Source organism: Lactuca virosa, chromosome 5 (genome assembly GCF_052849685.1).
Source record: "Lactuca virosa cultivar CGN04683 chromosome 5, Lactuca_virosa_CGN04683_v6, whole genome shotgun sequence".
Lineage (NCBI taxonomy): Eukaryota > Viridiplantae > Streptophyta > Magnoliopsida > Asterales > Asteraceae > Lactuca > Lactuca virosa.
This window is the reverse complement of record NC_136430.1, coordinates 334,690,799-334,717,763: the sequence shown is the minus strand read 5'-3', so window position 1 is coordinate 334,717,763 and position 26,965 is coordinate 334,690,799. Positions and strand designations below refer to the sequence as shown.

The 26,965-nt window shown below is 36.2% G+C and overlaps 2 protein-coding genes across 2 annotated transcripts; both read right to left on the bottom strand.

The window, feature by feature from the left end:
- Window positions 1-10,282: 10,282 nt before the first annotated feature.
- Window positions 10,283-11,231, bottom strand: LOC145117099 (protein RADIALIS-like 1). Its single transcript, XM_079053405.1, has 2 exons — window positions 10,872-11,231; window positions 10,283-10,415 (listed from the first exon to the last, which is right to left on the bottom strand). Exon 1 carries the CDS (start codon window positions 11,136-11,138, stop codon window positions 10,887-10,889), a length of 252 nt encoding a protein of 83 aa, XP_078909531.1. The 5' UTR covers window positions 11,139-11,231; the 3' UTR covers window positions 10,283-10,415; window positions 10,872-10,886.
- Window positions 11,232-13,630: 2,399 nt separating this feature from the next.
- Window positions 13,631-21,929, bottom strand: LOC145113263 (uncharacterized). Its single transcript, XM_079049374.1, has 3 exons — window positions 21,695-21,929; window positions 14,549-15,202; window positions 13,631-14,484 (listed from the first exon to the last, which is right to left on the bottom strand). Exons 1-3 carry the CDS (start codon window positions 21,927-21,929, stop codon window positions 13,631-13,633), a joined length of 1,743 nt encoding a protein of 580 aa, XP_078905500.1.
- Window positions 21,930-26,965: the final 5,036 nt, after the last annotated feature.

Here is a 26,965-nt window from a genome sequence, read left to right as displayed (position 1 = left end):
GAATATCCATGTTCCTGAGGTCCGAGTTATATTTTGGATAGAGTGGCATTTTATTTGATAATTGTATAGATACGATTGATATAAGACTATGGTTTCCCAAAACTTGTTTATTGATGCCAAACTGCATTCTAGTCTGTGACATAGGTAGGACAATATGGGGTGATGGTCAGATAATGACAATTTATGAAGAAGAATGGATCAATATTGACCAATGTAGATGGGACCATAATTCGTTCTTGGTTTTGGGTTTAGGAGGATAGATTTGGCAGTTGGCCAATTTTGGGAGGAATGATAGCAAGAACGATGTTCTACTGTGAGATTATTATTCCAAAGGCTAGATGGTGTCACGACATATCGTGAACAATCATGTATACGATTTATGTAGGTTGAACCTGTCAGGTTTTAGATCATGTGATACATGGATGTTATGTATTTAGTTGTCCATGGGTAGGGTAGATAAGTATTAGTATGTTTGACCACGATAAATCCTTCAAGGGAAGTAGTAAAGGTTTGGATGATCATGATAGACCCTTGGGGGGAAGAGATCAGTTCCCAGTATGGCATGACTGAGATAGACCCTTCCAGGAAATCAGTAATTTTTTTGTAGAGTGGTAACAATGATATATGTCAGAAATGTATGGCATTAGTACTGGATACTAACTAGATGGGAGGTCATGGTTGTGTGTCAAAAGGTTCCTATTGAGTTCGGCTACGAGTAATGGAATGCTAGTTTTGGAAATTGTGATTCATAAGGTTCACATTAGTTCCTATCGATGATCTATTAGGAAGGACATACGTCTAATTCGGGGTAAGAGTTCAGATGTGACACGAGGTTATATTTCACTCAGTACTATGCTTATGAGACCAGTAGCATTGTAATGGCTTTTCAGGAAGTTAAGTGTGCATGAGAAACCCTTTGGCTATGGTTTTTGGATTTGAAAGATTTTTGAGTTATCTTATTGTAATATTTTCACGTTCTCGTTTCTTCGTAGTGGGGTACTTATCATCAGAATGGATTAGTTGATGTGTATATTTGAGGGTTGATCGTTGGTCTTAGGGTTAGATTTTCTAGGTTTCAAACACTTGGATTTTCATTTTTATGAAGTTTATCGTTGAGTAAATTGGTGACAGTTCATATGGTTGGGTTCAATGGGGACGATGTTTAGTTTCCGAGTGGTCTCAAGAACTCCTTTGTAGTTTCGTCAATTCAGTAAATAGTTTTAGGGAAAGGAATGGAGGATTTGCTTTTAGGAATTATTTCAGCACTATAACCAAGACGAATTTCAAGGACGAAATCCAGATAAGTAGGGGAGAATTGTAACACCCAATTTCAGGTATGAAAGATTCTATGCAAGTTTGAAGTTGTTTTGGACAGGGAGAATTTGTTTCCCACAGCGCGGTAATCATTAGTGATTGCGGTGCGGCGCCGCATTGTGCACAAAACCCTAAGTTTTAGGCTTTGGATCTATATAAGCATCATTAACTCCTAGGTTTTCTCATAATCCTAGCCTCCATCTTCATTTCTTCAAACCCTAACCACCTTGAGCATTACTAGAAAACTTTGAAGGTTTTGGTGATCTAAGGAGTTCATAAGTTCTCATCTTGGTGATTATCTTTCATCTCCAACATAAGAAACCACCTTCAACTCTTTGATTCTGCATTGTAAATCTTCTAGACTTGTTTTATCCTTTTTTATGCATAGATCTAGAATCTTTCTTGAGTTCTTGGCATTTTTAAAGGAAAAAAACTTCATGTTTTTGGAGTTTGAGCAACTCCAAAACTTCAACTTGCAAGTGAGCAAGTCTATAACTCTCTAGTCCACGACTTAGCGCCGTTCTATAAATATAAAGAAAAAAAAACTAAGCCATGACTTAAGTAAGAAGGAAGTAAGAATTATACCTTAATTACAAAACTACGGATATATATATATATATATATATATATATATATATATATATATATATATATATATATATATATATATATATATATATATAGACACACACACACACGAAGAAGTTTTTGTGCCACCTAGCTCAGTGTGTGGGAAATACCTCATCAGATATTCAGGTGAGTTCTCATGAACTTATTTACTGTATGGACTGTGTGATATGTGTATGATGACTAGAGATAGACCTCTCGGAGGGAATAGTTAGATTATAAGGATGTAGGACCATGACAGACCTCTCGGATGGAAGTGGTTAATATTAGATCAACTAGATATAGACCTCTGAAAGGGAATCTAGTTTGTTGGGGTTATGTGTGCTATCATATGTTACATGTACTATGTATGTGGTTACTATGTGATGTTTATGTGTATGATGAGAAACACATATGATATATATATATATATATATATATATATAATGAATGATTGTTATGCTTAATCACTTAGCCTTAGGCTTATAGTTGCTACTTTATGTTTTTAGTTGCAGGTCCTTTAGATTCAAAGGACAAGGAGCTGGCTTAACTAGGATATATAAACATATTCGAACGGGCATGACATCTAGTTTATCTATTTTATGTTATGTTATACATTTCAAAACAAAACTTAGTTTCTGCATTTTTAATATGATTATGTTGACATCATATGAAAGGATGATTTTATTATTTACTAATGATTATAAATAAAACCTTTTGGTAACACTCTGATTTTTTTTATATTTTCTTTTTTGAATTTTTGGGATGTTACAAATGCATTCCACGTATAATTAGAAAAAGAAGTATACATAAAGGTTCCTCAATGATTTGCCAAATCCAATGATACTCGGGTATGTCGACTTAGAAAGTCCTTGTATGGTCTCCATTAAACATCTCAAAATTGGTATAGAAAGTTCACAGAGGCTCTTTTGAAAATTGGTTTTAAACATTCTAAAGCCGACCATTCCATGTTTACTTTTAAAAAGGACAACATGTATGTGGCTGCTCTCATCTATGTTGATGATATAATTTTACTTGTCAACAATAATGAACACATCGCCAATGCTAAATCTCATTTAGCTTGAAAATTCAATGTGAAGGACTTCAGGCCCTTGAAGTACCTTTTTGGCATCGAAGTTACTCGAACTTCTGATGGTGGTATTGATAGCTTCATTTTATTACTTTTTTTCCTAGTTTATTTTAGTTCATTCCATCTCATTTTAGTTAATATTCATGCATATTTTCTCTTTTTGTTATTTTTCACCTTTATCGGGTACTTTCTAGTCTTTTGAGCTTAATTGCAGAATTTCCCGTAGACTATTTCACATGGAGGAATGGAAGGACTACGGGACCTTTGGAAGCTTGCAGTTTGCTTGTGGACTTGAAGTGGTACGATTGGGCCTGTTGTCAACATAATCAAAGGAACAAGTTGGGCTTAATTTTAGATGAAGAATGATGATGATGTGAAGAGAATTTTGAGCTATAGAAGATCAAGAAAGCAATGGCCCATCTTGGGAGAGTCAAGAAGACACATTTGGTCTATCAAGAACCTTTACACGTGGGCTGGACCAAGAAATAAAGGATCAAACTAGAAGGCAAATCAAATAGGCCAAATGGCCCACTCAGCAGAATCCACGTAGTCCGCGTGGATGTACAAATGGTCCGCGTGGATCGCACTGTGAAGGACCCGGGTTTTAGCCTTTTGCCTCTATTTGGGGAAAGTTGGTGAGTTACTTTTAAGAATCCTTTTCATCCGAATTTGAGGAGCTTTTGACTGAGTTTTGGAGGAAGAAAAGGGGGAATTTTTGGAGAAACACACACATTTTACTCTCTAAGAATATTTGAAGATTTGTGGATTTCTTTCATATTTTATCTTGAACAATGTTTGGTATCTCTAATATCTCTTTTTTTTTTAATCTTAGCCATGCTAGGCTAGATTTATCATTGGTTGACTTGGATGTAATTGCTTAAATGTTTTGGTTATTTTGAAGAACTCCATGAACTTGTTTTGAATATCTATGATTATATTTTCTATGAAAACTTCCTTCATGTTTATATATCTCAAGTCATGAATATTGATATGTGAATGTTATTTTTGTTGGTTAAATTCTTGGCTATGTAATGGGTCTTCAATTTAACAAGAAACAATTAATTTAAATGTTTGTTTTCATTTCATTTAGACTAAGAAAATATTTTCTCCATAGTGGTAATGAAAGAAATAGATTACTCTATGGATTTGGTGACTCTTAAAACCTAATGCTAATTGATTTTTCACAAAACTACATGCTTCATTAGTTTTGTGACTTTGATTTAGGAAATGTGCTATGAGCTTCTCTAGTCATTTTAATACAAAAGAAGAGTTGAGGCAAGTTATGCTTATAAATTGCTATAGCCAAGTTAGATTATAAACACAAATATTGCACCTTGGTATTCTCATGACTATTTAACCAAATGTTCAAGTAATGAAAGTCCAAAGTCAACCATCTTTCTCTTATTGATTTTACATCAAACTTTCCTTTTGTTGAATTGTGTTTTTAAATGTTAGTCTAATTCTAGTTTTATTTTAAACATCTTAAAAGGTCAAAATCCCCCAATTTTATTGTATTTTAGTTTTACAAGTGTTTGTACACCAAGATTATCATAGAGTTATAAAATTGAACCAATCTCCATGGATATGATCCCTTACCACTATACACTATTTTAGTGTGTAATATTTAGGGTTATTAATTTTGTTGGCCTCGACAACCACCAGGTATGGTACTCATCCAAATGAAGTATACTTTAGGCATCCTTAGCGACAGTGGTCTTGAGGGTTGTCGCCCCAGTTCCTTTCCAATGGAATAAAACACTCGCATTGACGACTCCACCAACTCTCATTTGATCGATGTCGGAAAATATTTATTACTCATAGACATGCTTCTTTACATCCAAGTTACACGACCAGATGTTACCCTTGCAGTTAATGTTGGGTGCATAAAGTGCACATTTTTGCATGTTTATTTCATATTCAATTCAAGTATTGCATAACATTTAGTTTAACTTTACATGCATTTTTCATTTTCAGGACATTTCAAGAATCAATCTACTTTTCACCATTTTTTGGATGTTTCAAGGGCGTTTGAGGATTGAAGAATGCTTAGGATGTTCAAGGGAGGCTGTACGCGAAGTTTTACAAGTATCAGAGTAAGATTTAAGAAAATGTGAATTTTGGATTTAGACTTCTATCAGGAAATTCCACGGTCGTGGAATGGGGATCTCAACATTACATTTTAACATATTGAAGGCGTGAAATCTCAAGGCTTTCCATTCCAAGGGCTTGGAATCGAGTCTGACAGTTTTTTTGTAATTTTTAACTTCTGATTAAAAGAGGTTCCTTGGCCTTTTGAAGAGAACTTTGACCAAGAATTTTCAAGGGGCGGTTTTCATACATATTATCATCACTTAGCACTTTGGAAACATTTATATTTCGAATTTGTAAGTTTGTTTGAAGATTAGACTTGTTGAATTTGTGTTCTAATTTAGCCATTATGGCTAACGTTTCCTTCCATTTCTAGTTCTAGAATCCTAATTACTTGTTGTTTAGATTGTTTTATGTACTAGATTCTATGTTTCTATCTAGTAATCCTTGATTTGGTTTTCATTATATGTTTAGATTACACTCTTTTCACTTTATCAATGAAATTAGGGTTCATATCATTCTTGTTAGTCAAATTATGAAATTCGTATATGTTTTGTGATTTGGAGTAAGTGACAAACACTTAATTGTTTTTAATTAAATCAAAATGAGTATAATTAAACATCAGATGTTTTTACACTCCCGAGCATATGAGACGTAATGACCATTGTTGGTATTAATTCCTGAACTTAAAGTCATTTAGTGATTTAATCCAAGAGCTTATATGTATTGAATCAACTAGGTGAAGTTTTACTTGAGGATCATGTTTTAGGTAAAATATAATTGGCAATTTTGAGATATTAGAGCTTATTATTACCTTAATTACCAAACAAGATTAAACATGAATTGATGTCATACAACATCTAACGACATGGTACTTGAATAGGATTTGGAATCGAAAATGTCTTTTAATCACTATTTTTAGTCTTTAATTTGTTTATTTATGAAGTTTAATTTGATGTCAACTAAAATCCCCCTTTTTGACAACCGGTGATATTGTGTCGTGTGAAAATATTGTTAAACATTAAGTCATGTATCTCAGTGGTTCGACCCTGCTTATTCTATACTATCTCTTAGTATATAGTATTAATGACTTATTTTTTTATTATTTTATCCCTTTATTTGTTGGTTTGACAACCAAACAGTTAACACCTTAAGTCATTTTGTTTCTTCTCTGAGACATTTGCATATTTATGTTGAAATTCGCATCTTAAGTTACCTAAAAACTACTCATGCCAAGGCATTTTCTTGCCCCCACATGGAAACCTAACTTTGAATGCTTTTTGCGATTCAGATTGGGTTGGGTGTCCAATCACACGTCGCTCCAAAACCGATTATTTTATTTCTCTTGGGGGTGCTCCTATTTTCTAGAAAACAAAGAAACAATTTGTTATCTCTCGATCGTCAGCAGAAGCGGAATATCTGGCCATGGCTACCACTGTTAGTGAAATTTATGGTTTCATTGGTTGTTGTGCGATCTTGAGGCTCCTCAAATTGGACCCACGTTACTATATTGTGACAACCAGGCTGCCTGTCATATTGCCAACAACCCAGTGTTCCATGAACGAACAAAACACGTTGAGATGGATTGCGACTTCATCACAGAGCGTGTGGAAACTCAACACATTCAGTCGCATGCTATTGGTACTACATAACAAGTTTCTGCCATTTTTACCAAACCACCTGGAACTGATCGGTTTCATTATTTGCGTACCAATTTAGGCGTCCGCGGCCTTCACTGTACAACTTGAGGGGGATTGAATGATTTCAAGGATTTCATATTTATCTTTTTTTAGTGTTTATCCTTATTTTATTTGTTTCCTTATTCTAGTCCAATTCTAGCAACTTATATATATATATATATATATATATATATATATATATATATATATATATATATATATATATATATATATTTCTAGTAATTATTGTGTGCATGTATGGACCAATGAGAATTTAGGAATAATTTAATTATTAATTAAATTAATAAGGGTACATTAGTAATATTACACATGTGTATTAATTAATATCCAAAATTAACAATTTATGGTTTTTATTTACCTATTAAAACCCTACCCCACTAAACCCTTCAATCATAATAAAAAAAGTAATCGACTCTCTTCATCACCCGTCTTCCTCCAGCCGCCGCCATCAGCACCTTAACAACCCCACCCCTCATCGGTATTCTCTGATCATCAACATCACCTACTGTTCCCTTGGCCATGACCAATAGATATCGAACTGAGAAGTGAGAATAGATTGCTTTCATGAGCTTCATTTTCACTCGATTTTGTTTTCTTCAATCGCAGTAAGTAAGTTGAAGTGTAACTCTAAAGCACTCTGCTTTCGCACCTTCAATTTATGGCCTGATCTACAGGTTTTTTCATCCTCACTTAGTCACTTTGCTAGTGTATCTGCCTATCTGTGTATGCGTATGTATAATCTTTTTTTCTTTTTGGTGGTGGTGTAGGAAGGTCTCAATTGGTGTTGGCAATGGTATCGGTGGTTGAAAGCCCTTTGTCAAACGTCATAATTGTGGCGGAAGAGGGTGATTCCGAGTGGTCTTCGAATCCGATAGACTCGGTGTTGTTCACGGGTATTTCATTGGTGTTCGGAATCGCATTGAGGCATCTACTTAGAGGAACTAGAGTTCCTTATACAATTGCTCTGCTCGTTTTTGGCATCGCCATGGGTTCACTAGGTTTGTGCAATTTTGTAAGTTACGTGATCCTCATGTTTGTTTGATTACATTCTATGGAATAAATTAATTTGTATTCGGTGTTATTACCAATTTCCGCCTAATATATTTAGTGATAAAATCAAATTGAATTCATCGCAGATAACATGTTCCGTTCCTTGTAGATTTTTAGAAAAAAAAGATAATTTGTTTAATGATAGAGTACAAAAAAGAAGTGTATATTAAACAATTTATTGTGTTTAGCATTAGGAAACAAACATGAATGTGAACCATGTACTTTCACCATTCTGTAACAATTGCAATCCATTAACTGAAACCTAAATGAGAAAGAAGATACTCCAACCAATACCAGACATCCAAAATTAGAAATATTTGCAACTTCTGTGAGATTGAAAGAGTACCATTTGATAAGAAAAAGCATGGTACTTGGTAGTACTCATATGCGATTGCTTTCTCCTTAGCATGACCTTTCAATTGATTTAATTTCCTTTTAGTAGTCTAGCATTGTGTTCTTTCCTAAGTCAGAAAATTTATATTTTGCAGAATATGGAACAAACCATGGGTTAGGAAAGGTTGGTGATGGAATCAGGATGTGTAAGTTGAATCAACTTCTTTTGAAATATTGTACATAGTTGCTCTCTATTCTTGCTTTATAAGTCACATATATGGTTTACATGCAGGGGTAAATATTGATCCTGATCTTTTGTTAGCTGTTTTTCTCCTTGCTCTTCTTTTTGAAAGTTCATTTTCAATGGATGTGCACCTAATAAAGGTTGATTTTAATCTTTTATACTTCATTTCATACTATATAACATAGTTTTTATCATGTTATGTCATAAAAAAAAATGCTATTTTCATATCTTTGTAGAAATGCATGACACATATGATAATTCTTGTTGGGCCTGGGGTTCTAATGTCAACATTCTTGATTGGGTATTATTTCGGTTCAATTTGTGATTTTGAATTCCGATTTCTATTGTCCCTCGTTATTGTGTATTTGGAATCTAAAATTATATTAGCAGTAAATACGATACTTTTGTATGTATTCTATGTATTCTGTCAGAATATATTCTGCCAGAATAAAATCTATGTATTCTGACAGAATGTATCCTATGTATTCTCTCATATTCTATGTATTCTACCAAAATATATAAAGTGATAATTAATTGCAAGTAACATGTTTTTAACAATTATTAGTTTTTATTGTATTTGTGATAGGAATGGCTGGAAAAATGCGTTGAATACTTAATAGGAATAAGTTAAAGAATGAATAAAGTTTGATCATACTCACATTTTAATAATGTTGTTATTTTTTAAGAATTTTATTCATTTTTGCTGATATTCTTTTAGAATATATATACTTATATTAAAATGTATAAGACTTTTAGTCTGTAAGAATATATATGAATTTGTATTTAAGTTCGGATGTATAAGAATATATTTGAATGTTATTTTTCAACATTGGATTCAAGAATTTTGTTATTCTTCATCAATATTCTAATTGAATAAAATTCTGAAAGAGCATCATTCTAACAAAAAAAATATTCTGACAGAATAAAATCAGTTATGTTTACAAATTACGTTAGAACTAAAATTCAATTAATTAAAAAAATTCAGATTTTTAAAATTGGGAGAATTAATTATCCTCAAAATCCGAAAATTTCCTTTTATAATTGTAGTTAATTGTCCAAAATACTCATTTGCTAAAATTTGTGTGATTATATGGTACATGCTATCCCATTGTAATATCATACACTCTCAGATCATGTCCATTGATTAATTTCATCCGTTGGTCCAGATCTGTGCATTCTGACACACAATAGTTAGTAAAAACAAAATAACCTAAGCCTATATATATATATATATATATATATATATATATATATATATATATATATATATATACACACACACACACACCTTACGACATATACTAAAATTTGTCATTTTGGGATGTGATGTTGTCATTCAATAAATATGAAGTTGAATGATCATTGAACTCTTCAAAGGAAATGGAAAAATGAAACCTTTTAATTATTAGAAAATGTTTCATTGAAATTTATATAGTTCATTGCATTGTAGGAAATTTTGATAGAGTTGTATGTAGAATAAAATAATGATGTGCCAATCCATTAACCTTTAATGAGTTTAATATATTCTGGATCCAAAGGGCATTTATCTTTTCGCCTTGTAGTTCGTCTTTAAATAAATTACGAAGCATTAAAGGTGATAATCAAGTTTCGAAGGTTAGAAGATATTAAAACCCTAACATGCCTCCATCAATCTCTTCAATTTGTATGTATTCTGGTTGTCAGATTTGTTATGTTATGTTTTGCAAATCGATTTGTATAATTCAAAACCAATATAATCAACATACATTTGATCGCATAAGCTGGGATGAATCACAGTTCACGTGTGAATTCACTCCATCAACATATACAATTAGCATAGGAAGAAAAAAAAGAGCTTTTCTGCTAACTTATAGCAGAAAATAAAATTGCATCAAGGAATTTCAAATTACTAGTTACATCTGCTTGCATCGAAGTCGATAATCGTTGCATCTTTATTGTTGTTACTTGTCCATGTCCGTGGTTTTCTTCATCGCGTTTTGGATTCATTATCCTGCATTTTAGATGAAGAGATTCTTGAATATGGATGATGAATTATGAATTTAATTAAACAAATGTTGTTGATTCATGCTTTTAGTGTAATCTATCTCCACAGTTTTGACACTAAACGCCATAGCAAGTTTGCAAGTGAAAAAAAGCTGCAAACACAAAATTATATTCCACATGTTGCTTTCATGATTGAAAAGTTGGAGCTGGGGCATCAAATTTATTTAGGTAATAGCCCTTTTTGGTAACTGTGATGTTTGACTTTTTGACACGAGTCAACCACCACATGATATATAATATATACTCGAACCATGCAAACTAAAGTAGCTTCCCCTTATGGGAAATTTGTGTGGCTCACAATAAAAGATGATAGCTAGGCTTGAAATAGTGAAATAAGTGAAAAGACTTTTTAGTACATGAAATAATTGGTTTGATTGTGGATTAGTAGTGTAGGTTGTATTACCTTGAGCTAGCTTAGCTATGCCCCTCCGGTGGTTCTCCTGTAGTTAGGGAAAGGAACTCGACCATTTTCAATGTGCTTCACATCCTCCACAAGGACTTCATAATGCTGCTTCACTTCCTCAGCTGTTTTGCCACCAACAGCTTTGGCTACATTATGCCATCGATCAGGGGTATCTTTGTCGAACACAGCCAAAGCCTTCTCAAAGGCTTTATTCTGTTTAGCAGTCCATGAACCCGACCCACGTGAAGACATTGAGCTAGATGCCATAGGAAACAAATATGGAGAGCGAGATGAATGATGTGTTAGGTAGGGGTAGGATTGGCTGAAGACTCTTTAAATTAAGTAAACTCTCAAGAGAACTGATATGTGTGAATAGGTGGCAATGCGTGTCTTTTATAAGCTCCAGGAACAAAGGGAGGGAGGGGGTAGTGGGGTCATGCTAGTTGGCCTATATATAAAGATTGCCAAACGAGAAGAATATTGAAGAATCAATATCTTCAAGAACCATTTATCTTGTTATGTTTCCCTTTCACCAAATATTTATTATCTCTTAACAATATCATACACTTGACACAGGAAAGTTTCCTCTAACTCTCTTATTCCTTATATAGCATATATACAAACTTCAAAGTTTTGATTTTTGACACTACTTGCACGTGATTTGGTATATCTGTGTGTGCAGTTTTTAGTCTCTAGCTAGTTAGGTAAATCTAGAAACTCACTGCCTTAAAAGATAAGCGTATGCTAGTGTGGGGTCCAGTGATGAGATTAAATTATTAAACATACAAAACTTCTCAAAACCCAATCTTACCGGTTTTAGAGTTCACCTGAAAAGATATAGCCTTTCATAGGTTATCCGGAGATGTACTTCGTGCTAACAAAATTCCAAATTTTATATAGCTGGCCATCAATGTTTCCGTACAATGATTTGTTATATATGTTCATCCTTTAAACAATACCATAACACGTGTTACCCAATTATGATTCTCTCTTTGTTTTTTCCTTTTCTTTTACATGCATTAAACGTTTGCTTGATTCAATAGGTCTTTTGAGTTGGGCCTCTCATTCAATTAGCAACTATCAAATAGTTTCTTAGAGTTTTCTAAATTTATTGTGAGTTTTAACTGAAGTTACAGAAAACTAAATCTTTGTTTTAATATTTTTTTTCAACTTATTTATAATCTTTGAAGTGTCCTAATCCATTTTCTATCGTTTGGATTATTTCTTGGCTCTACTCTGCCTTTTTTTTGCATTTAATTACGCCCAGTTTAGTCTGCTCGAGTGTTGATATGCTGATGGTGACTTGTCAATCATGTAAAATCAATGTCAACATATAAAAAAAAAATCAATATTATTCATGTTCAACTTGACATATATGAAGTAATATATATGAGGTTAATGTAAGTGAAATTCATGATGACGCCATTTGTTTGTTTATAGGCCATATATAGTACCCCTTTTGCAGGTTGTGGAGACAATAATATTGCCTGGCATTTGCCTAAATGGTTGGCTCTTTACTCGAAATAAGGATAGATACAAATCTTGAATCTTGATATTGTTGATTTTGAGTTCCTTGTGTGGATGATTTATATGGTTTAAAATGGTGTTGTACACATTTTTTACCTTTTTGACTTGATTTTCATGAAGATTTACACCGACATACTTGTTGGCATTAGGTAAATGTGGACACCCATTTATGACATTAATGCTGTTATGCATGTACTAATGGTACTACAAGAATCTTATCCCTTTTATTTGTCTAGCTGGATCTCTGGGTGAGAAGAACTTGCATTACTTTGTTTTTTCTTTTTAGCAATTGAATTTTCATCATTAACTTCAAAACTTCTGAATATATTGAGTTAATTATGCTTGTTTCTAGTGATGTACAATCACATGACAAGATAAGGTACATATATATGAGTATATTATCTCCACTTTTTGGATGATATATTTTGTAGGGATACAACCATACGGGTGCCAGATATTGGTCCATAATAAGTGAAACCAGGATTAGGGGAAAAAAGATTATGAATATAAACTGCCCTCGTTTAGATATGTGGGTATTATCTAAGTTTAAAGCCAAACCTGTAAAGAAGGTAATTATCTTAAAATTTACTACATTACATACATAAGATAAAAATATGGGAAGTTGAATTAAAATATAAATTTAAATATTATTATTATTCTTATTGAATATATCGGAACCTGTAAATTTTGCTAATGTCGGGTCTAGTGTCATTATTTGAAACTTCATAAAGTGGTTGAGGTTATCTAATGGCAACAAATGACAATGACATGTCGATATTTTGCTTATATGCATTTTCTATAAGTATCTCTCCTTTTCCATTTGATATTTTGTCTTTTTGTTGTTTTTTTTTTTGTTTTTTTCCTATTTTGTTTTTTAGTTGTTTTTAATTCTTTTTTAATTTATATTATTATTATTATTATTATTATTATTATTATTATTATTATTGTTATAAATTTCGTATAAAATTTTAAAATTCGGACGACATTTTTATTTGTTAATTCTTTTTTAATTTATATATTATTATTATTATTATTATTATTATAATTGTTGTAAATTTCGCATAAAATTTTAAAATTCGGACGACATTATAAATTCAAACGGCTATATAAAATCAGTTTTTAAATATTTTTTTATATTTTAATATTTATATTATTACTGTTATTATTATAAACTTCAAACAACATTTTACAAATCGGACATTATAAATTCGAACGACTATATAAAATCGGAATTACAATTGTCTATTGCGTGGTGCATTATACAGATTGAAAACATTTAGTCGAGCACTATACAATGTTTCCCATGCAGCCGAATGTTCTGATCTGTATGTACGGAGAAGCCTGGACAAAACATCAGGCATTGGATATGCTCTTTGTAAATCAACCGTTACATAATGGTTAGGGTGAATGTGGGCGATAACGACATATGCAGGGTTTGGTATGTCTTGTGGGCCATATCGATGTGGGAACCACGTTGAAGAACCTTGTTTGCTTAGATAAATAACGATAACACCGTATCTGTTAGCAATGAGTATAACAGTGTCTGGCATAATCAACCAATACTCCGATACCGCAAAACCCGATCCAGAGTAATTTAACGAGTGACTTATGCGGTTTAAAAAATGAACATCATCATAAATCATAACATACTCTTGATAGTGTGATAATAACTCGTTGTATAGATCGTACCTAATTTGAAGCCAATCATGTTCACTACGACCAAGAGCAACTGCTATAGACCGAAATCCACAATTTTCATCTCCTTCGACATTTCTAATGTTCCTAACGTATGGATGAAATTGATGTGGAATTTCATTCATAAGTGGGATTGAAGTATAAGATGGTTGATCTTGGTTAAAGTATGAATTGGACATTGAATGTTCGCGAAACGAGTACGTGCTATGCCTATCTGGTTCCCGATTTAAGTCAAGGTCACTAGTATCCATATTATCTGTTCTATTCGTAGAAAAACTACGTCTACGAGTATTGGTAGGGGTAGGGTTTGGTATAGGTGGGGTGTTGTGGCCTACATTTTTGGACTTTTGTTTGCTCAATCGTGGACGTCCACGAGTATTTTTATGAACATCTGAATAAACAAGTAATTTTTTAGCATTTTATTATACAAATTAATATATTAAAGAAAATAGTACTTGGATCAACAACTGTAGTTGTTGATGGTGAAAATATGTCCCACAATTTTCTGACATAACTATGTTTCCGTTCATTTGACTGTTCAACATAGCTTTCTTTTAATAATTCCACACCCTCTTTGAAACGAAAATTAATATCATCATTAACTTTGAAATTGATTAAATCAAGCTTACGCCAAAATTTATCAATAGATGATAATGGTATTGGTTGGTCCGCATATGAGTAAATTGCAATTTCGTGTGCACAAGGTAACCCACAACTACGACGCAATTGGAAACCACAATCGTCCTCAGTTATTTGATGTGCGTTAGGTCGGTCCAACTCTTGTCTAATTTTTTCCAATGCATGGTGTGAAACATTTCCACACAAACCTTTAAAATGGGGTATGTTGTATCGACGCATCAACTTAGTTCGGTTTGTTTCTAAAATATCTTTTATCGCAGTGTGTTGCGATTCCACTATCTTTTCTATTCGATAAATTTTTTTATCTAAGGTAGCATGTTGTGTCTGCAAGAACTTTTTCAACTTCGCGTGTTGGCTCTCAACTCTATTGTTGGTGTGGTTGTGAAAGTTTAAAACTTGGTTAATCCAAGCAGATATAAAATTTTCTTTGTATTTATCCAACCAGACTCGATTGAGATAATCGAGAACACCTAATTAAAAAAGTAAATGGTTAGCTTATTATTATATATATTAATATATAAAATAAAATAGTACCTGCATGATTTGTCGCTTATTATTATATATATTATATATATTAATATATAAAACAAGTTAATATTATAGATTTTTTCACGAGATTATGTTCGATTTTTTCTAACATTAACTTATTTTTACTAACTTAATCTAACTAAAATGGAAGTTTTACTACCATTAATGTATGTACAGATTTTTTTAATATACGATTAGAAAAAATTAAAAATTATCTTATTTTAACCATGTACTTTTCATTAACTAAAAAAATCGTATTAAACATCGAAGTAAAAGTTTGATTATTATTATTATTATTATTATTATTATTATTATTAATAAAAGAAAAAACAACAAAAAACAAAAGGGAAAAAAACAAAAAAAAAACAAAAAGAAAAAAAAATAATATCAAATCAAATGTAAAAGTTTGATTAGATTGATGTTAGGGGGGTAAAATCAGCTAGGGTACTTATAACACAACCCTTATTAATTTGTAAATTATATGGGTGATCACGTCATAACCATAACCCTTTCCCCTTTCCCCATTTAATTACCCTTCTTTGATTACAATATTTTCTGGCAACTTATCACAACTATCCTTCGTGAGCTTAGGTTTTTGTCGTTTTGAGATTTACTACTACCATATAGAATCAAAGTGATCAGAAAGAAGAGAATAAAGAAACCAATTACAGGTGGAAGAGATGTGATTGATGAAGTCGGAAGGAGAAAAGGTTGTGAGGGGACCCATGTAATTTATATATATATATATATATATATATATATATATATATATATATATATATATATATATATAAAATTTTCTGTATGATGATTAATATAATTGTATATTTAGTTAAATTGGTAATGCAAAATGCTGATCATCTGTTTGGCCGTGAAGATGTCACATAAACACATCTTGACTTTTTTAAAGTACAATGACTTATACGGTACAAAAGTTCATCGACCTAAGTGGAAAAAATGAAAAGTATATTAATTGCTATTAGTAACCTTAACCTTTCAAAGAAGCGATAATAATTAAGTGACTTTGACCATATACCAGAATGGCATTGGGAGGACTTAAATGTAAGCTGTTAAACTAATTGGTATGATATAAGAAAAACAAGAATATTTGACTACTTTAACTCTTATGACCTGTAAATAGAACCATATTCACTTTTAGTGGCAGAATGCATATCTACATGGGGCTTTCGTTATAAATTCTGTAATGCTGTCACTCTTTGAGGTTCATCCTGGGACAACAATGTGTAAACTTTAACACCTTACATGGCCTAGAATAGCCCTGTTGCATTGCACAAATGACACTAGTTATTTTGTTATCCATAAAACTATGGCTTAAAGTATACCTTGGCATGATACATATTTATAAATTCTTTTAAAAAAATCTTAAGAATCTGCTGCTTAGAGCATTTTAAATACCCTTTAGGCCAACTCCAATCTCAACACTAGAAAATACATTGACGGAGAGTTTTGACAAAAATAGTTATATGGTAGCCGGTAGCTGAAAACTGGAAGCTAGAAGCTAAAAGTTATAACTTTTATTTGAATGAATGTTTGTCACATGTAACAAGAATAATATTTAAAATTAGGTAATGTAAAATCTAATATTAAAACATAATCATGAAAAATTAATTTTCTAAACTATAATAACCATAAAAGCATATATCTATATATGATGGTTTTTTCATTAATCCAAAATCAGTTATCTTGTCAATATGGAATGACCCATGTTGAATGGGCCTGCATTACTAAACAAATCAAACGAATTTAGACATATTATTAATTGAGTTTTAATCAAACAGTTGGATTATATGATGATATGATTGTTCACAAATGGTGCACTATTATTAATTGAGTTTTAATCGGTTAAAGATAAAGGTAGTACACTATTACTTGAGTTTTAACCAAACGTGAGTTTTAATTGGATCATAGGAAAAAAAAAATTGAACGGCAAATCTAACTCCTACTGTATTACTCCTAAATCCATATTTGTCTCCAATGAGACTTCAACCTCAACCTCAGGGAGTGAGGACAATACATAATACCATTGAATTAGAAGTCATTTGGTGGAATTAGGAAATATGATATGAATTGTTTTCTAAAGGATATTCAAGTAAATTTCTTAAAATATTTTGGTGTTTTTTTTGTGAAAAGCTACTTAAATTAGCATTTGGATTTAAAACTTTTTGTTAAAAAAAAAACTTTAAACTATATGCTAACTTTTTTTTTTTTTTTTTTTTTTTGGTAAAAGTTGAGAAGTCTTAAAAGCTTTTTTTCCCATTACCACAAGAAGTTTTATATATATATATATATATATATATATATATATATATATATATATATATATATATATATATATATATATATAGCATCATGATTTTTTAGGTACGAAATTAATTCCATCTATGCATGTCTTTCCCTTGGAACACGGCGTGGTGAAGCCTCACCACGGTGTGTTGAGAACTTTTGGGTCGCGTATCTTCATGGACCAACACGGCGTGTTGGCGGCTGGTTGAGAAAACCCTAATTTTTAGGGTTTTGCACCCTATATAATCTCCTTAAGTCCCCACAATTGGCCTTTTATCAACATCCAATTCCCCCAAGTCGACCCTTGAAAACCCTAATCATCTTTCCCTTTCATTTGTGAGCTAGTGTGGTGTTTTTGAAGCCAATGAAGGAAGAAGTTGGAAGATGGAAGCAAGGATCCAGCAAGCCCTCATCTTTTAGTTTGGCACTCTTCTGGACCTTTGTAAGTGTCCAAGATCCGATTTTTATTCTTACATGTTGCTAGATCTTGAGTTTTTCCCCTTTGGCTTCTTATTCTTGAAGGTTGGGATGGTTAGATCTCATTAAGATTGCAACTTTAAGAATCTCCGGGTCTAGGTGACCTAGTAGAGTCTTGGATCTGGCCTATAGTTGCGTTTTGATGCCATGCATAGAGATTAGGTCATAAATCCCCATTTTGACCTGTTATGGGTTCAAGACATGCATTGGACATGCATGTCTATAAAGCACCGACCTTTGGGATGGTTTAGGTGCTAGAATCTCTTCTGGAAAGGATGGGTTGCAGACTTTAAAGATTAAGTGCTTATTGGTTAAGCCCTTGTATCTTCAAGCCTTGTGGTTGGGTTTTTGGACCATTTGAGTAGTCCCAATGGATAAAGTTGGAAACTTTATCCTTCTTAATAGCATTTTGGACTAGATCTGAGTTTTAGAGTTATTGGAATCGAAGAAAGCAACTGAATGTATTAAGCTGCTCGAACTCAGGCAAACGTGATGAAGCTCACCTTGAGTGGTTGATGTGTGTAGTTGAAGTGATGAGATGAAGGTTTTGAGCATAAAACACTTGGAGTGTTTGATGAACTCTTGAAGCTTAAATTATCCAAGATTTAGGGATGACATTTGAAGAAATAAGCCTCTTTAGAGTTTGGAGTTTGAACACTTGAGAGTAATTTGGAACTTCATAGGGAGTGAAAGTGGAATTGTAGTATGGTAAGAAGGGTTCTCGTTCATAATAAAAGAAAGAAGGTTGACATGATATTTACTTGGATTACTGGAGGTTAATGCCTTGTTATTTGGTGGTTAATACGCGGTTTACTATGATTGCCTTGGCAATGGGTGAAATGTCACACCTTAAATCAACTATAGTTGCTTTTTCTTTACTTTAGACCGTAAACACATTAAAACCTCATAGTGTGACCGCAAACACAATAATACATCCAAGCATGACCGCAAACATATGTGTTTGCGGTCCTAAGATGGGTTTCCCTTTTGGTTTTCGGTCCTAAGTCCTTTCCTATTGAGTTTTCGGCCAAACATTGATCCAGTGAAGTGGTTTTTGGCCAAAGTGTGGTCCACTAAGGGTGTTCATGGTTCTAAATCCTTTCTCTTAGAGTTTTCGGCCAACACATGAGTCATCAAGGTAGTTTTCGGCCATGGTGCTTGGTTTTGGGTTGATTACGGTCGTGAGGACCCCCATGAAAAGGGTTTTCGGCCTTAGTGGGGTGTAATGTTATAAATCCTAGGAAATTGTTTAATGTGTGTTTTCTTGTTGACATGTCAAGGCTAATTACAACATGGCTCTTCAAGGCTTTTATATACCCATTTATATATATATATATATATAATAGCTTATAACATCAATTCTCATATGGATTTCAAATGTTTTATTGCAATATGGTTACATCTTACATTGTGGATACACTTGTACACAAGACCCTTCAAACTAGGTTTGACCCTAATTTTTCTAGTTGTGACATCATCCCCCCGTCAGAGGAAATTTCGTCCCAAAATTAGTTCTAGAACGGGCCCTCAAGAACTAGGAAAGAGGTGGGGGTACTTCTGCATCATCTGGTCTTCGCATTCCCAGGTGAACTCTGGTCCTCGTTTGGAACTCCATCGGACCTTTACAATGGGAATGCGATTTTGCTTTGTTCGTTTCACTTCTCTATCCATATTTTCAACTGGTTCCTCAACAAAATGGAGATTTTCATTCACCTCAATTTCGTCAAGCGGGGCAATGAGAGTCTCGTCAGATAGGCATTTCTTCAGGTTTGACACATGAAAGACAGGGTGTACATTGCTGAGTTCTGGGGGTAAATGCAGTTTGTAAGCCACCGGGTCGATCCTGGCAAGGATCTAGAATGGTCTGGTGTATCTTGGATTTAATTTTCCCTGTCTTCCAAAGCGTATCATCCCTTTCCAGGGAGAGACTTTTAGTAGTACGCGATCACCGACTTGAAATTCCAGAGGATTCCGTCGTCTGTCAGCGTAGCTCTTCTATCGGTCTCTGGACGCCTGGAGTCGTTCCCTAATCTGAAAAATCTTCTTAGTTGTTTCCCTGATAATCTCAGGCCCAGTAAGAGTGTTGTCTGGTACCAGTCCCTTTGCCAATTGTGTATTTCCCACTTCAGCCCAACAGAGAGGTGATCTGCATTTACGTCCGTACAGGGATTTAAAGGGAGCAACCTTGATGCTTGTGTGATAGCTATTGTTGTACGAGAATTCGACCAGTGGCAAGTGAGTATCCCACGCCTTGCCGAAATCTATCACACAGGCCCTGAGCATATCCTCCAATGTTTGGATGGTCCTTTCACTCTGACCATCAGTTTGAGGATGGTAGGCAGTGCTCATATCGAGCTGAGTTCCCAACGATCTCTGGAGTGACTGCCAAAATCGTGATGTAAATCTACCATCAGTTTGAGGATGGTAGGCAGTCCACATGTATTCCCTCTTCACTGACCACGTGACCCAAAAAATCTACCCTGCGAATCCAAAACTCGCACTTGGAGAATTTCGCGTATAGCTTCTCAGCTCTGAGCGTTTCCAAAACCTGCCTCAGATGTTGACTGTGTTCTTCTTTACTTCGTGAATAGATGAGTATATCATCGATAAAAACGATCACGGAGTTGTCGAGGAAAGGTCGGCAGACTCGGTTCATCAAGTCCATAAACGTTGCGGGTGCATTTGTCAGACCAAAGGGCATTACCACGAATTCATAATGCCCGTAACGAGTTTGGAAGGCAGTCTTGGGAATATCCTCCTCTCGAACCCATAGCTGGTGGTATCCAGACCTCAAATATATCTTCGAGAATTAACTTACTCCTTGTAGCTGGTCAAATAGATCATCGATCCGGGGAAAAGGGTATCGGTTCTTGACGGTGAGCTTGTTGAGCTCCCGGTAATCGATGCACATGCGAAACGAACCATCCTTCTTTTTCACGAACAAGACCGGAGCTCCCCAGGGTGAGAAGCTTGGCCTTATGAACCCTTTTTCCAGTAGTTCACTTAATTGACTGGAAAGCTCTTGCATCTCTACAAGAGCTAATCTATATGGCGACTTAGCGATTGGCGTAGCTCCGGGTACAAATTCAATTCGAAATTCGACTTGCCGTTCTGGAGGTACTCTTGGAAGGTCTTCAGGAAACACGTCGGGAAAATCACGTACCTCCGGGATGTCCTTGATGTTCCTTTCTTCTTTCTTTTTATCCACCACGTGGGCTAGGAAGGCGTGGTTCTTTTTGTGTCAGCACTTTTGTGCCTTGATACACGAGATGAGACGGAGGTTTACACCAAGTTTATCACCGTAGATAATCAAGGCTTCATCGTTGGGTAGGTGAAGGCGAACGACCTTCTCGTAACACATAATATCGGCACGGTGGGGGCTTAACCAATCCATACTGATGATCACATCAAAACTTCTAATAGTAACTAGTATTAAGTTGATTTGCAATTAGTGATTATTTAATGTTAACGTGCACCCTATGAATACGTCATTGGTTCTTTCTGTTTTCCCATTATCCATTTTCACCGTGAAAGTTTCGTTTAATTTTTGGGGATTTTGTTTGAGTAAGTGCTTAAATTTATGACTCACGAAACTTCTTTCTGCTCCGCTATAAAAAAAATACATGCATAGATGTTGTTGAGGAGGAACGTACCAGTGACGACCGCCGGATCCTTTACAGCCTCCTCATGTCCTATCGCTAGGACTCTACTTGCTCCACCTACATTTTGGTTATTGGCCTTGGGACAATTTCTTTTCAAATGGCCAGTCTCTCCGCACCCATAACACGCTTGACTTGCTCCATCGTTGTTGAGTTGGTTGTTCTGCTGTGCCAGTACGTTGCAGTATCGGGCAGTGTGCCCTTTCTTGTTGCAGGTTGTGCATTGCATCTCCCTGCATGCTCTGCGGTGGTGGAAGGGGCACTAGTCGCACTTTGGCAGGGTACCGTCATATTGTTTTGGGGAAGCTGATGTGGCAGGAGTAGTAGCGGCGTGAACCGCCACTATTTTTTGCTTTTTGGAGGGTTCTTGGGTTTGATTCCCTTTCCTCTTGTTTCCTGAATTCTTCTTGTTATCATTCCCTTTCTTCGATTCTGTGGTGGAAGTCATCGTGCCCTTTTGTGCTCCATGATCATATAGCTTTTGCGTGAGGCGTTTGGCGCTGTCGAACGTTGTCGGGTTTGCCGCAATCACATTCCCTTGAATCGGGGGAGTTAGCCCCCAAATAAAACGTTCGACCTTCTTACTTTCGGAGGTGATCATTCTTGGACAAAAGAGTGCCAGATCGCTGAACCTGGCAATGTAAGCCTCGATGTCGGATTCCTTACAGTGAGATTCCATAGTTCCTGCTCTAACTTCTAGACTTCACCCCGGGGGTAGTACTCAGCGAGCATTAGAATCTTGAGGTCCTCCCAACTCATTGAATTTGACACTGGGAGAGTCAGGGCCTTGACATGGTCGTTCCACCACGTAAGGGCCCTATCCGTAAAGGTGCAAGCTGCAAATTTCACCTTGCTCTCTTCGGGGCAAGCACATATCTCGAACACCGATTCAATTTTCTCAACCCACCGTTGTAACATCCCAAAATTCAAGACCAAAAATTTCATTTTAATTAAGTTATAATAAAACCAACAGTATAAGAAAACATCTATAATAACGTTCCATGTCAAAACCAAGTGTCAATCATCAAAACAAGTTATCATAAAATAATATCATAGTGTAATCCCAAAGATTTCATGTGCGGAAAATCATAGTGTGATACGCTGCGATCGAGCCGGCTCCTTTCCTTTGAAAACGAAGTACCTGAAATCAAAACTGTAAACCGTAAGCACGAAGCTTAGTGAGTTCCCCCATCCTACCACATACCAAACAAATCACATACTGTTAGGCATACCGGGTTGCCCGACCTACCCCATGTGAGGCATATCTGGGTGCCCGACCTACCCTACTGAGCATACCGGGGTGCTCAACCTACCCCTATTAGGCATACCGGGGTGCCCAACCTACCCCTGTCAGGCATATCTGGGTGCCCAACCTACCCCTTCGGTCCTGTCGACCGGTAACCGGGGACTATTTCACCCATACTATTACCACATAATATCATATCACATATATCATAATCTGTCTAGCATAGTTGGGTATTAAACTACCCCTTCGGCCCTATCGACCGGTAACCGGGAACTATTCCCCTACTACCACTATCACATAACATCATATCATGCTAGCACATAAATCATATCATGTAGTAGCAAACCTAGATAATTATCACAAAGACAATCATCTATCAAACAACTCCTACTAGTGGGCCGACATTATGGCCGTAGACCCACTTCTACTGGAAGGTAACTTACCTCGCACTGCTGAAGTCCCGCAGACGAAAACCCAGACTGCTGGATTACAGGTTCTCGAATTGTAAATCATCAAAATAACACCCAATCAATAATTGGGTTCCAACATATACCCTTAAGTCCATGCTTAGGGTAAAAGGCTACTTTACCCCCAACTTAGCTTGACTCAAGCCCAAGGCCGAATCCAAAGGCCCAAAAGTCAACTATAAGTCAAAGCCCAACATATGGCCCAATTTTCTAATTGGGCCCAAACCTTTACATGGTCTTATTCTAAGGCCCAACCATTTAGTCCAGTCCAAACATTTGGCATTTCTAATGGCCCAACATCTCATAATCATAAAGGCCCGGTTATGGCCCATCTATGGCCCAATTTTCCAAATTGGGCCTGAACCTCACATATGGGCCTTACCCTAAAGCCCATCTAAATATTCTAGTCCATATGATTATTCTTTGATGGCCCACCAATAACCTAATCATCAAGGCCCAACTAAAGGCCCAAGTGAAATTAGGATTTTCACATAAAATGACGATTAGGGTTAAGTGTTTCTCACTTAACCCATTAAGGACTTAATCTATTAAGTCCATCACTCTACTAGACAAATCATATGGTGTGGTCGGGCTTAATACATAATCCAATTCCAATGGCCCAAAATGCGGGTCCCGATAAGTCCAAGCCCATAATCCCAAAATTAGGGTTTTCTAAATCTTAATTAGGGTTTCCAACCCAATCATAACCCAATAGGCCCAAAAGCTAAGTCCTTAGGTCCATTAGGGTTTCATTGGGCCCATTAGGGTTTCACTAGGCCCATTAGGGTTTCGCTAGTCAGGCACCACCCACTACCACCTCGGGTAGTGGTGGTCAACGGCGACTCACGGCGGCACTTTGCATTTTACAATGCAAAGTCTAAAATAATCACACACACTCACTAAGATAAACACACACACACGGTGGCACATATTAGCAGCCACCACCTCACAGTGGTGGCGGTGGCTTTCTTGGTTTTCTGGCCAACAAACCCTCACACAACACCCACTCACAGCAAAAATACACACTCTATCTGTTCACAAAACAACCCCAGCCACCCACCTGGTGGCGCACAGTGCTGGAAGCGACACAGAAAAGCAGCAACAACAGCGGTACAGCGGCGGCGGCGGAGAGAAGATGCGACAGTGGAAGAAAACGAAGAGGGTGGGGTGCTTCAACTGGTGAGAAGAACGGTGGCCATGACGGTCCACCACTCGACGTCAGCCAGCGAGTTCCAACGTCATTGGCAGTGGAGCGGTAGCGGCCCAAAATAGCAGCGACAGTGGCTCTATCGGCCGGAGATGGAGGCTACGATCTGCTTCCCTTCATTACTGACTGAACGACAACATCACATGATGGTATCCGTCTTCAGCAACGACGGAATGCCATAATGGTGGCTCGGTGGTCGGAGAAGCAAGAGAGTAGGGTGGCGGCCGGTGGTGGGAGGCATAAGGGTGGTGTGGCGGCTGATCTCTATTAGGGTTAGGGTTTGGACGGAAGTTAAATACCCGATACCCTACAAAGCTTATTGCCGTAATGGAAGAAATGGTCCCTCCCCAGAAACATCTTTTCAAACAAAGTCCTTAATTTACCCTTTCTACCCTGGCTTCGGAAATTCCTTTCAAATCCAGTCCGTAATTTACCAAACAGCCCCCTAGACTCCAAAATCTCTTCAAATGAAGTTCCAGAAGTTACCAAGTAGCCCCTGCCTTCATAAATATTTACGAAACCAATCCAAAACTTACACTTTTAACCCCCGACTTCTAAAATTATTCCAGTTAGCTCCTCGAGACCAACACCTTGCTATATAATTATTGATTTGAGGGATACTATTCATTCATTAATTTGTTTATTTATTTATTAAATAAACGGGGTGTTAAAACTCTCCCCCACTTAAATTAGATTTCGTCCTCGAAATCATTCCTTACCATTCCTTACGCGCTAAACCACTCAAGTAACATGGCCACAATCCTGGGTACACCCTAGCCTTTCCAAGGCAATCAAAATCATCCCTCACAGGGTTCTAAAACCTGAAAATAAACAACAATCACATCTACTTAGTCTGAAATATGTAGTCTCGAGATGGTCTGACTCCCTGCCAGACCACCCATACTGAGATTTACCAAGCTTAATCTTCCTCGAGTGTCTGACCATATGCACACTTTCTGCCTTGATTATTCCGATGCTACCATTAGGAACAAAATCACTGACCCTAGTCAACTATAGAGTACTTATTCTTGACATAAGGGTCAAATAATCCTTTGAGTAGAAGATCCATCCCCGCAACGGTTAGACTCAAACAAGAGCTACGCAACAGGATTAAATCGATCACTCTGAGATTATTTAATCCCACTGTGAGTGACTTAGCATAACCCAAGTAATCTGTTATTTTGTTCGTATTTGCAACCCAAAACACAAACACTATTACTGCGCAAACATTGAAACTGTCCGAACACTGAACTGCCTGAAGCAGTATGCTGCCACATGGCTGCTTTCCAAAGTATACCGAGACCTTCCGGGTCTCCAACCAATCGGCCCATGCGTCGAATCCAGACGTCACCAATCCCATGCTAAAATTGATTGCTACCTGACCAATGGTAGCCTTATATCACAAGCAATCTTGTACGGTCAATTGCTTCCCTGATCCCATAACTGTAGTGGCGTTCCTATAGTCTTATCACTGGCTCAACCAGGTCTAATTCCTCTTGGGGAATCCATAAACCAATATGTGGATTTGCCATGCCCTCACTGCTACACCCAAACTGGTGGGTACTACTGTTCCTTCCGCGTCCTAACAGCGCGCTCATGCTATCTAGCAACCTAGTGAATGCGACGGCTACACCCGTAGACTTACATCACTCTAGCACTATCTGCTAACCTTGTGAATGCTACGGCTACACCCGCAGACTTACAACACTTCTCACACCATCTGCCAACCTGGTGAATGCTACGGCTACACCCGTAGACTTACAACACTTCTAGCACTAACTGCTGCTAGTGAATGCTACGGCTACCCCCGTAGTATTACAACACTTTCCATGCTATCTGACTGCTAGTGAATGCTACGACTACCCCCGTAGGCTTACAACACTTTCCATACCGGGTCAAACACGCACTCGACCTAACACTCAACTGAACTTGAATTCTAAATGGACCTCTAACCTGGTTCCCGAAACCTGCTATTTGTTGCCAAGGAAAACACGAACCAAAAGTTGGAACGTTTTCTATACTCCCAACTCACCCAATCCTCAACCTAGACGGCCACTTGGCCGCCTTCCTTCCTGAAGACGATGCGAAACGCATCCTAGTTTCACACCTATTATGGCTCCCAAGTACCTGGTCGATTCTCCCCCACTTAGATTCAACTAAATCTTCACAGCACGTGAGAATTGAAGGATTCCCAATCCTTCTCGCCTTTTAATATCCCACTGATGACAACCTGTGCTTAACAATGCTAACTATCAATCACCGGTTAAACCCTGGGATCGCCCATTCTCGAAAACCTTGATGAGTACTCTTCTGACACCTCAATCCACCTCCCATGCTGACAACTG

Bases quoted from the DNA above. Each gene is read 5' to 3' on its own strand.
- LOC145117099 (XM_079053405.1), bottom strand. From the start codon at position 11,138: ATGGCATCTAGCTCAATGTCTTCACGTGGGTCGGGTTCATGGACTGCT.
- LOC145113263 (XM_079049374.1), bottom strand. From the start codon at position 21,929: ATGCAATGCACAACCTGCAACAAGAAAGGGCACACTGCCCGATACTGC. The intron at 15,203-21,694 runs GTACGTTCCTCC...TTTTTTAATTAG, and splicing joins GGATCCGGCGGTCGTCACTG to GTGTTCTCGATTATCTCAAT. The intron at 14,485-14,548 runs GTACTATTTTCT...TTGTTTATTCAG, and splicing joins AACTACAGTTGTTGATCCAA to ATGTTCATAAAAATACTCGT.